This window comes from Borostomias antarcticus (assembly GCF_949987555.1).
Source record: "Borostomias antarcticus genome assembly, chromosome: 16".
Lineage (NCBI taxonomy): Eukaryota > Metazoa > Chordata > Actinopteri > Stomiiformes > Stomiidae > Borostomias > Borostomias antarcticus.
This window is the reverse complement of record NC_140249.1, coordinates 8,325,513-8,336,082: the sequence shown is the minus strand read 5'-3', so window position 1 is coordinate 8,336,082 and position 10,570 is coordinate 8,325,513. Positions and strand designations below refer to the sequence as shown.

General features: G+C 40.2%; 2 protein-coding genes across 2 annotated transcripts; both read right to left on the bottom strand.

Annotated features, from left to right (window-relative positions):
• Positions 1-481: 481 nt before the first annotated feature.
• Positions 482-4,253, bottom strand: slc66a3 (solute carrier family 66 member 3). Its single transcript, XM_084450648.1, has 7 exons — positions 4,039-4,253; positions 2,973-3,055; positions 2,745-2,814; positions 2,395-2,452; positions 1,730-1,850; positions 1,408-1,449; positions 482-919 (listed from the first exon to the last, which is right to left on the bottom strand). Exons 1-7 carry the CDS (start codon positions 4,182-4,184, stop codon positions 828-830), a joined length of 612 nt encoding a protein of 203 aa, XP_084306774.1. The 5' UTR covers positions 4,185-4,253; the 3' UTR covers positions 482-827.
• Positions 4,254-4,928: 675 nt separating this feature from the next.
• cimip5 (ciliary microtubule inner protein 5) lies at positions 4,929-5,948 on the bottom strand (the record flags this gene model as incomplete). The annotated part of the gene is made up of 3 exons (XM_084450609.1): positions 4,929-5,123; positions 5,512-5,551; positions 5,719-5,948. The coding sequence occupies 3 exons, from the start codon at positions 5,946-5,948 to the stop codon at positions 4,929-4,931; spliced, it is 465 nt and encodes a 154-aa protein (XP_084306735.1).
• Between the last annotated feature and the right edge of the window lie 4,622 nt (positions 5,949-10,570).

The window sequence follows — 10,570 nt, the reverse complement described above, 5'->3', positions numbered from 1 at the left end:
GAGTGCTCTCGTTTAACCAAGAAGCTTCTAAAAAGCAAGTTTTATACATATATGAATAAATATACATGGTATATATTTTACATGACGACATACAGTGCACATTGTATTATTTATACTGCCTTGACCACTTTGTATTTAAAGGCGCTGCATCCAGATTGCATGTTTGATATTGCTCTAATACAGCTATGATAACCAGTTCAACAATAAAGACATGGATGTGCCTTCTGGCCTGGATCATTTGGCTGTTCGCTGCTGTGTGTCCTCAAGCAGAAGAAGATCACGGATATCTCTACTTTTTTATGGTGGTTGGATAGCAGTTTATATAATTGACACCAAAGTCCTAGGAAAATATTTTTTATGACAATATAGCGACCAGAATGGTGATTACTGATCAGAAATGCCAGGGCAGAAGTGACATGAAAAATTCCATTATTTCCAAGGTTATTTTGGTTTATTGAAAGTCAAACATTTTGGGGGGAAAATTACCATTACCAATGTCAAATACAGTGTCCTGAGGCAGATTCTAGGTTCAGATTCATGCAATATCCTATCATTGATAGTATATTTCAACATGTTGCAAGGTAGTTATTGGAATGTAACAAGTGTCATGTTCACGTTGAGGTAAAATATATATTTATAAAATAATACAAAAACACTAGAAAAAAAAAAAAGCTTCAGGCTTGTTACAGAATAGCATTGGAGGGTTGGAGATGGTGACATCCTGGAAGCTAGACTTCCTCGCAAGAACAAAAAAGTGTTTTGGCAATGAGGTCTGGCTTCCAGGCCAGTGGTAACACCTCAGGATGCCTGGTTTACCCAGCGGAGAACTAGTCCTGCTTCTTGGAGCTTCTCCTGTAGAACAACACCGTCGCCGTCACCAGCAGGTTCAGCAGGCTCATCACGATGAATCGAACCAGAACTGACCAGGAAGTGACCGCAGGAATATTAGACAGTTACATACGTACACAATGTGGATTTAAGGAATGAAACAAGTCAGGACCATGTCAGATTATCCTATCAGAATTATTTGACTACAAGAACACAGTAACAAATTTGTGGATTAAACTACAGCAACGAAACTACAACAACCCAGGGGCGGCTGTAGCTCAGTTGGTAGAGTGGGTCGTTCAATGATCGAAGGGTCAGTGGTTCGAATCCCAGCTCCGACTGTCCACATGTCGAAGTGTCCTTGAGCAAGACTCCTAACCCCAAATTGCTCCCAATGAGCAGGTTAGCACCTTGCATGGCAGCTACCGCCATTGGTGTGTGAATGTGTGTGTGAATGGGTGAATGAGAGGCCATTGTAAAGCGCTTTGAGTGCCGCTAAGGTGGAAAAGCGCTATATAAGTGCAGTCCATTTACCATAACCCAAACGAGCGCTGTGATCATCCCTGATGGTAGACTTACCCTGCAGGTCTCCAGTGGTCACAGTGGTGGTGAAAATTCTTGCTAAAATAAATCATTAACAAACATAAGAATTAAATCATAGTTCATGGACAAATCCTACTCGTGGTTATTTAAAGTGATTTAATTTGATCTGGTGGGTCACTATCCCACTATCTATTTCAATACTTTATATCCATCATACTCATGCATTTTCAATTCTCCAACCATGATTCTTGCACAGTATTTGATAAACTGCTCTTGCATACAGTTGATTACTCTAAATGGTAACGGTCCATAATTTGTGCTGAGAAATTGTTCAGTGATTTGCGAGCAGGATTCTCACCCAGACAGGTGTAGCTGGCCATAGCCCAGGAGAGGGCGCTGACCTGGCCCGAGTCCTTGGACTTCCACAGACAGTGCAGCTGGGCAAACTTGCTGCCGGCACTGATGAACGTACACAGACTCTGAGGTGAGGAAGAACAGAGTTTTTTTTTGTTTTTTTTTAAGGCAGGGACAAGGTACAGTAGACATTTACCCTATAGAATAGGGAGAGATGCTCTGTACAAGGTTATAGCTAAAACAGATAATTTCCACCAAGGACAGAGTGGGGTATAGGTTTAAGAGTCGCACCCTGCCGTGACCTGTCCTCAGCGCCAGTACGACCTACACGCAAACCACGCCCCCCCCCAACAGCTTACTGCTCAATTACTAAATGTGGCTCATTGATTAGATCATTGATTATAGGGCCCTGGTAATTGTACGTCATCAGTCGGAAACCCATAAGTATTGAGTTATTCCTTGAGTTGTTAATGTACAGTTTAGTTTCTAAACACAGAAATTAACCTCAAATCAAGATGCAATTGTTTATTCTAAGCTGTCCACATTTATGAAACATTCCTCATGACATCCATGAACATTTACAGACATATCAAGATCGGATGAACTGACAAATATGCTCATCTACTCATAGTCCAATTGACTTTGACTTAGTAGGTAGTAAACGCTCACCATGGCCAGGTCAATAATCCACTTCTGCACCGTGAGTAACTGCCAACCCCCCACAAACCTGATGGGGGCACATTAAGGTCTGTTACTCAACCATTTGGACTGACTCTTTGACAGAGAGGATCACATTAACTTCAGGACATGTCTTATTTCATATCAATTTTGGTGGATAAAATGAATAAAAACATTTTAAAATATTGTTAAAATATAGAAAGTATAAAGGATGGGTATGAACTGCACCCCCCACACTCTTGGGTACTGTGTGTCTGAGTTGGGGTGGGGGTATATTTTGTTAATTCAATAAAATAGATGTGTGTGTTTGAGAATATTAGTCAGATAGTATAGAAGGATACAGGACTGCGTAGATCAGACTCTGGCCCAGACTGCCATTGTAGTGTAGAATCAACAGCAGAAGGATCACATCTGGGAACACATATGACCAAGATTAACAGAAGACTGGTGGTGGAAAAAAAGACATACTGTACTAAAATTCAGTAAGTGTGGTGTTGAATCAGGGTCACAGCCTTTTCTCATTTGTATGAAGCACAACAGGATCCCCAAAGGGCCGAGCACCTACTGACCCTGAGCGATGAGGATGGGGTACTCCAGGTAGGTGGGGGGTGGGTAGTCATAATACATCTGATAGGATACAAACACTATGAATCTGAAAAATTAAAGATGAGTAAATTATTCTTTTGAAGAACGACCAATGCTTTGCATCTCAATGAATGACCAGCAAGACGCGCTGAAATGGTGGACTAAAGCAACATGCTGCTGTATGTTATGATTTGGTGGGTACCTGGCTGCAGTAACATCATGGCACACGCACATTTCTACCGTAAACTAGAACAGAGTATCCATATTTTCGATTTTCAACTCGATTTTCGAGTTGTATATTGGTTAATCAGCCTGCCAAGCTCACATCAGTCATGTAAGAGAGAATGTAAACTTGTGAGATAGGTTGGTCGCCCAGGCTACCAGAACAGGTCTGTACCAAACTGTTCCATGCATGTGAATGAATGAGCCCTATCAGCACACGGAGGATCAGAGAACGGGGTGTCATCAGTCTCATTAGACTTCCTGAGTGAGCCACAAACCTAATAATATACTTTATATTCTGGCCACATTACAGCATCCGGACAGGGGAACTGAGGCCCTTTATGGCACTATGTTGTTTTTCACTAGCCTATGATTTCTGATTTGTCACACACACAAAAAGACACATTACACACAAAACATGTCTGTCCCAAATATCTGAGTTCCCTGTCTGATTATCTGATACAGTGGGCAGTGACACCCAACACATCTGGATAACTTAACTGTCTAAAAAATACAGTGGTATGGTGATATTCCATTGTTAATTTCAAAGAATAGGCTACTACTTTATCAAAAGTTGCCCCAATGATGCATCTGTTCCGCTGTGATGATGTGCACCTTAAGGGTTGTAACATTGTAACCCAATTAATTGGGTTACAATGTGGAAAAACAGTGTTTGCTTTCAGCATACAGTAGACCACCTACTACTACTGGCTGCTAAGACACAACTTGATTAGTCTATTCGCGTGGATAGGACTACAGCTAAGTAAGAATACCAATGTCAATGCATTAAATGCAATCACTGCATAATTATTAGTTGCAGTAGCCTACCCTGTTAACTCCAGGATAAGACTATTCAAACTGACTCCCGTCGTCGATTTCGCTCGAATCAAAACAAATATTTGCGGAAACTTCAGAACCATGCAAACAAACAGCGTGCTGAAGTTAGCGACATGAAGTAGCATATCTGATTCCATTTCGTTACAATGGAAATGTCTGAACCTTCTCCGTACGCTCACGCCAAGTTGCAGCAGCTCGTAGTTTACTTGCTGGCCAAAGACTTTCAAATTTCCACTTCCGCACACATCAGCGCAGTTTGTTTGTTTTTTGAACCTGTGCGCCTTCCGTAGATTTCATATGGCTTCTATATAATGTAGCTTATATAATTTGAAGTTGTGTGCGCCGTATGAACAAAGCAAGCTTACCCCTGCTTGGAATAATAATTCAGCTATCATCCTGAAACTGTTCTGAGGAGTAGCCTAATGTAAAAATGAATTAATGGCAGTTTGTCTTGAGATGACAAAACCTGTGAAGGGTCTCATGATAGCTGCAACTCAAGATCTAAACAGTTCCACAGTGAACCTTGGCCTAAATCTATTGTCATTGTTCAATAGGCTACTTCAGGAGTTCTGATCCAAACACAAGATGACAAATAGTTGGTTTAGTTGCGTTTAATATGTTTAATATCACTGGTTAGGTGTGGCATCACTTCTGGCCTGGAACATTTTTGGCAATTCAAAAGGTAAAACAAATGATGCATCCCATAATTAAAGTCTTGTTTACAGTTACAGTTACCTAATCAACATTAAAAAACATTGACAGTAAGCTTACAGAACATGATGAACAGTTTGCGAAGCCAATTGGCAATGATGAAAAACAGGATTTATACCTAGATTCAGAATAGTAGCCTAATGTTTGTCTCGGGTGAAGGAGACAGCATTTTAACAGGACAGCATATCTGGGCGTTGTTTGCACTTGTGATGACTTCCGCTCAGCAGTAGCTTATCCATTCTCATCAGCTCCCTACCAAGCTGGGTACAGAGTCGACTTCCAAACGTCTGATTGGTGGTATTGGGGAGGCTGTCAGAGTACAGAGGCACGCGGCTGGGTAAAGGGGTCTCGGGCCTGGATTCACCCTGCAGAAAGAGATTAGCTAAATATCCACTTTTGTAGGCCTACTGTTGTCAGCATGTCAATAAACTAATTTGCAAATCAAAGGAAGAGCTACGGTGTGGATGTAGCCTAATGTATTAAAACAAATGAGAATAGCCAATTAGATAACAAATGCAACACAGCCTAATTATTGGCAGAATAATTAGTATCCTTACAGAAATGCCATTGTTGCTAAGTTTAAACAACAAAATAAATAGGTATGTTAAACAAACAAATAGGCCTACATAAATAAATAATGCACCAAGCAGTAGCCTACTGCCACACGCCCCGTTGAATATTAGTATATAACTAGGCTATGTGAAATAAATATACAAGCATTGGCCTAGTATCCTTGCCTAGTTATTTTCTTACCAGCTGCTCATAGTTCTTGAGAAAACTCCAATTCTTCTGCCTGGATGAGAAGGTCAGAAGTCATGTCAGTAAAGGCCTAATACAGAAAGTCCAAACATGTTTTCGCTAAAACACATATCAATCAACTGCTTTTACAGACAGATATTGGACAGGCCTAAGTGGATCATAATTAAGTCTGCCATGCGCACTTGATCCAAACAGTCCTACCATTCCTTGACTCCTTTCATCTCTGCGCGCACGAATTCCCGCCACACTTGGTCCTGTTTGACAGGGTCACTGGTGTCGGGATTCCGGTCCTTGCTGTCCGCGGTGTTGGGTGTCTTACGTGAGGGTTTGCTAACGGATACGGACGACTGGGACATTAAAGTCGCAGCAGGTTTGTCTGGCAAGCGATAGCCAGCTGAAGTTGCGCGTCTAACATTGCTTTTCAAATCCATTCTTACTGAGCCAAGTCAATGTCAAAAGCAGTCGTAAGACCCGATCATTTATTTTTGACTAATGCATTAATTCAACTTTACACTGCCGTTTGCACGATGAAGGCTATCGTGTGTGCATGCCGCCAATCAGTCTGCGCGTCTGTTGTGGGCTGCTTTGGTTGCGCAGACTATTGTTTACTTGTGCGTCTCCCCGGGAAACTGCAGAGTAATTCAGCTCTATTCATTAGACTGGCCCCCGCAGGGCGGATAGCAGCCTCGCTGTGGTCGCCTAAAAGGCGACACGAACCAAGTAGCCTCATCTTGTTTAGAACAGTTCTCGCTGCAAACAAACATTTTGGAACACAGAGGTTCTGCAAGCAAAGCAAAGCCAAGTTATAGCCCTCTGTGATTTTAGACATTTGAGGATGTTGGAAGAACCTATAGCCTATTGATGACATGCCTGGAGTCAAATGCCACTTTAATATAGCAAGTGTGAGCATGTTAGGAATTTAGAAAATGTGTATAGTGGCTATTCATTACGAAAAAACCTTAAATTAACATTAACAAAATGAGTCCACCAGATGGCCCCATAATCTAACTTTACGAAACAAATAAATGCACAAAAATAAAATACTTAACAGAAATAGTAAACCTATTAAAACCATATAAACCACAGTAGACACAAAGACAAAAGACTACAAGGACTTCAGATTAAACAACATGTAGAGAAATGAAACTGATTAAATGAGTTAGTTACTGCTGTGACTAAACCATTTAATCGCCTTCATTCACTTGAAGAAAAAACATAGTTCTATATTCATTTTTCCACATGCCAGAAATATAGAACTTGTTTTATAAATAAAAGTCCAGATTTTACTTATTTATTATGTATTTATTTTAGTAACCTTTAGATCACCCACTGTTCCAGAGGCTACAGCCTCGCCAGGTATTGAGGGAACGTTCTTGTAGCAAATGGTTTAATGATGGACATGATTACATTATTCATGGACTTGAAATCGAAAGCAAGCTTTCAGTGTCCATTTTTGTTAGTCTGGGTTAAGTACTTACATTTTAACCAGGCCAGGTCAAGCCTGGCTTATGTGTGTGGCTGGCTTTTTTCTGTTCAGGACTGGTAGGACAGAAGCTACACTGTTAATGATTTCCTTGTAAATTTACAGTAAATTACTGGCAGCACGGTTGCCAGCAAGTTGCTGTATTTCAATTTACAAGACACTACTGTAATACTACTGTAATGTAATTTACAGTACATTGAACAATACTGTATGACTTCAAAACAGTAGCCTATAGTACTGTATTTTGTCTATTTTTACTGTATTTTCTCTATTCCTACTGTATTTTATAATATTGTATTGTACTGTAATTCCCAGTCATATTACTATTGGTACTGCTACAAAATATTACAAATAAAACAATTACTAATAGTTAATAATGATTACTAATGACATACTATTTAAATTCTGTAATATTCTCCAGTTACTAATAGTGTAATATTACTACACATCAGAATAACATTAATCAAAAGGCAATCCAAACAATATTCTTAATAAAAAATATTTATTAAAATAGTTTAGAAACAATTAACATTTCATTCGTTTTCTTAGTGTGTATATATAATAATTTAGATTTAATTTTCTTTTAAAATGAACAGTAAAAAACAATAAATACATTTTTTATGGGATTCACTTAAAACATTTTGGACCTTAGACTGGATTTGCATTTTGGACATAGAGACCATCGTTTCACTGATCTTTCCAGCATTGAGCTAGCTGCAGTTTTTCAGCAGGCTCTCACTGGTCTACAATGGAAGTCAAGACTGAAGGGCACTCAGGTACACCACACGCAAAGGAATAATTGGCCACATTCCTATGTACTTTTACATGTGTGGTGAACACATGCAACACTGACGTTGAAAAGCTGATGACTCCGGCTGAATTGGATTTCGGCGTTCGACACTGATAGGACAGCTGCAGTGCTCACATCACACGCTGTAACAAAGACAAATACACAGACAAGTAGGACACAGACTGTTAGGCATAGTACTGAGAGAGATGGACAGAGAGCGCAAGAGAGAAATGGTGAGAGATAATTCAGTAGTAAAACAAAATATAAAAACTGTATTATTATGGCTAATACTTGCAGAAGACTGGACAGGTGCACTTGTAGAGCTGTAAGGAAATAAAATGTGATTCAATTATTCTAATCCAGTACATAACACATCACCACAGTTTATTGAACACTGGAGGGAGAGGGTGTGTGTGTGTGGGGGGGGGGGGGGGGGGGTTCTGTGAGTTAAAATTAGGTTATGCTTGCTGACCGTGCTGATATGAGATGATATTAAACCTACTTTTGCCTTTTCCATGCATTTCTGCCCAATACATAATTGGTAAGTGTTTAAAATAATTTACACGGTGGTATTACCGATAATACCGTCTAGCCAACAATAATAGAGTGCTTACTTTATTCTTAAACGGTAGACCTTTGTGTCATGTATTCGCTACAGCTGTTACTGCCACCTAGTGGGCTTATACTGGTACTACCAAATTCAAGGTGACGTGTATTCTGATTTTTCAGTAGTCAAATAAATGAACAGCCACCATCACGTTGGAATCCGTCTCCGTCTGACTTCGTATAAGAGTACTTTAGTAGAGTATCAGTTGAGATAATAGGTTACTCGGGCAAGACATAACACTTTGGTAAGATGAGAGAGAGCCTCGTCGCGCTTCAACTGGTCAGGCGTCCCGACACGCTGGACGTAATGCGTTGAGGAACATAAAGTAATAAGGCGCTGGAGCACACGGATTGATAATGCCGTTTTACGCGCTTCTTTATAATTAAAATGTGTTTATTGCCATGCAGTTTTCAACTTAGCCTACAAGGAATATGCACCATGCTCTAGTATGTCGAAAAACTACATGACAACGCTAGCGTGCTAAGAATCAAACCCAACAGCCGATCTCTCTAACCCCAAATCACTCACTAACGTTGTCAGTGGTGGAAACTTGACAAAAGCAACAACTCTACCGTAGCTAGCAAGCTAAAGGTACACATTTTGTGACATATATTAACGTCAGCTAGCTAATTTAAGACTACACACCTAACGCACCGAGTACCGAGTACTAAGTTAGCTAGCTGGCTAACGTTAGAATCATTCTAAGACTTGGTTTGAGACTGCAAGCTGGCTAACGTTGCAGTCTCATCCCCTAGACACAAACGATATTGCAATAGCTAGATTAGAGCTTACATCCTAAAATGTTATGGTTAAAGTTTGCAGGAAAAACATATAATAATATACCTATAACGTACCGCTCTAGAAATCCTACGTGCAGTCTGGCTCTCCACGGTGGCCACTGTTGTGTGTGAGCGCGAGCAGGTGATCTGACGTGACGACATCTGCTATTTTACAGCAATCCTGTATTATTGCCATGGCTTATTACAGGCAGGTTACAGCAAGGTTACAGCAAGACTAAAATATACTGTAAACGATTCCCGCCTAATCAAGATTACCCATAATGCAATATAAACTAAAGTATTTTACTGTAATGAAGAAATGTGGTATAGTACTGTAAGTTTTTACAGTACTGTGCAGCTAAATTACAGAGACATCTAAGAGTGTAGTCATGCCACTGAAATAGCTGTGAATTGAAATGACATGAAATAATGTCTGATAAATAAAGATGGGTCTTGTCACCTGGACACATCAGTTCCAATGCTTCCAATGCTAATCCAGCACAATGAGAGCGGGATAGCCAGTTAGCTCATGAGCTCACAACAACTAGCAGCAGCTTCCATAACATTAATGGTAGTTATGGCACTACTCTACTTGTGCAGTGGAGATCGGCGGGTGGGTTTTGGTGTCCTTCTTCCAGTCCCTAGTGTGGGTTGGGGTTAGAATATGGGTTGGGGTTGGAATAGGATCTGATCTATAAGACAAGGGGTAAAGGTTGGAGTGAAAGGATGAACATGTGGAGGTTTGGGGTATAGAATGAGGTTTGGGGTATAGAATGAGGTTTGGGGTGTAGTCCCACACTGTATAAAGCTCCCAACGTGAGTTTATTAGCACAACGTTTCAGCTGTAAGGCCTGCTTCAAGGTGCAGTGCTGAACAGGTGTGGGGGGAGGGGTATATATACAGGGGTAACATGGGTGTGTCACCAATTAAGTGAAACATACAAACTCTATACACAAGAGGGCATCCTCACCCTAAAGGACATGAACAACACAGTATAAATAATCATTGCCTCCATAGGCCTACTCAGTAAAATGTCAAGAGGCTCTAGTATGGGCATTAGTATCGTACTGTAAAAGTATTTAAATAGCACATCAATAATTATAGTGCAAACATAGTTATTCTGAAATTCATGTACACATGTTCAGCAGACAGATAGTATAACAGTAGAGAGGAAACAAACATGAGCTTGAGAAATATCAAAAATGAAAATAAAAATAAACCAGCCTACAGAAAAGGTTTTATGTCAAAGTCTCAGTTCATCCCGCAGGAAGACATTGTGTTTAACATGTGACTATAATAAGTCTCTCGCTGCAGTAGTAGGCGTTTATGGTCGCCTCCTCTAGGGGGTTTATTAACCTTCTCTATCCCTGTATATCTGAAAGTGCAGATGTTGT

Coding starts and splice junctions, on each gene's coding strand:
- slc66a3 (XM_084450648.1), bottom strand. CDS start 4,184: ATGGAATCAGATATGCTACTTCATGTCGCTAACTTCAGCACGCTGTTT. Junction 2,815..2,972: donor CCCCATCCTCATCGCTCAGG/GTCAGTAGGTGC, acceptor ATGTGTTCCCAG/ATGTGATCCTTCTGCTGTTG. Junction 920..1,407: donor GACCACTGGAGACCTGCAGG/GTAAGTCTACCA, acceptor CTTCCTGGTCAG/TTCTGGTTCGATTCATCGTG.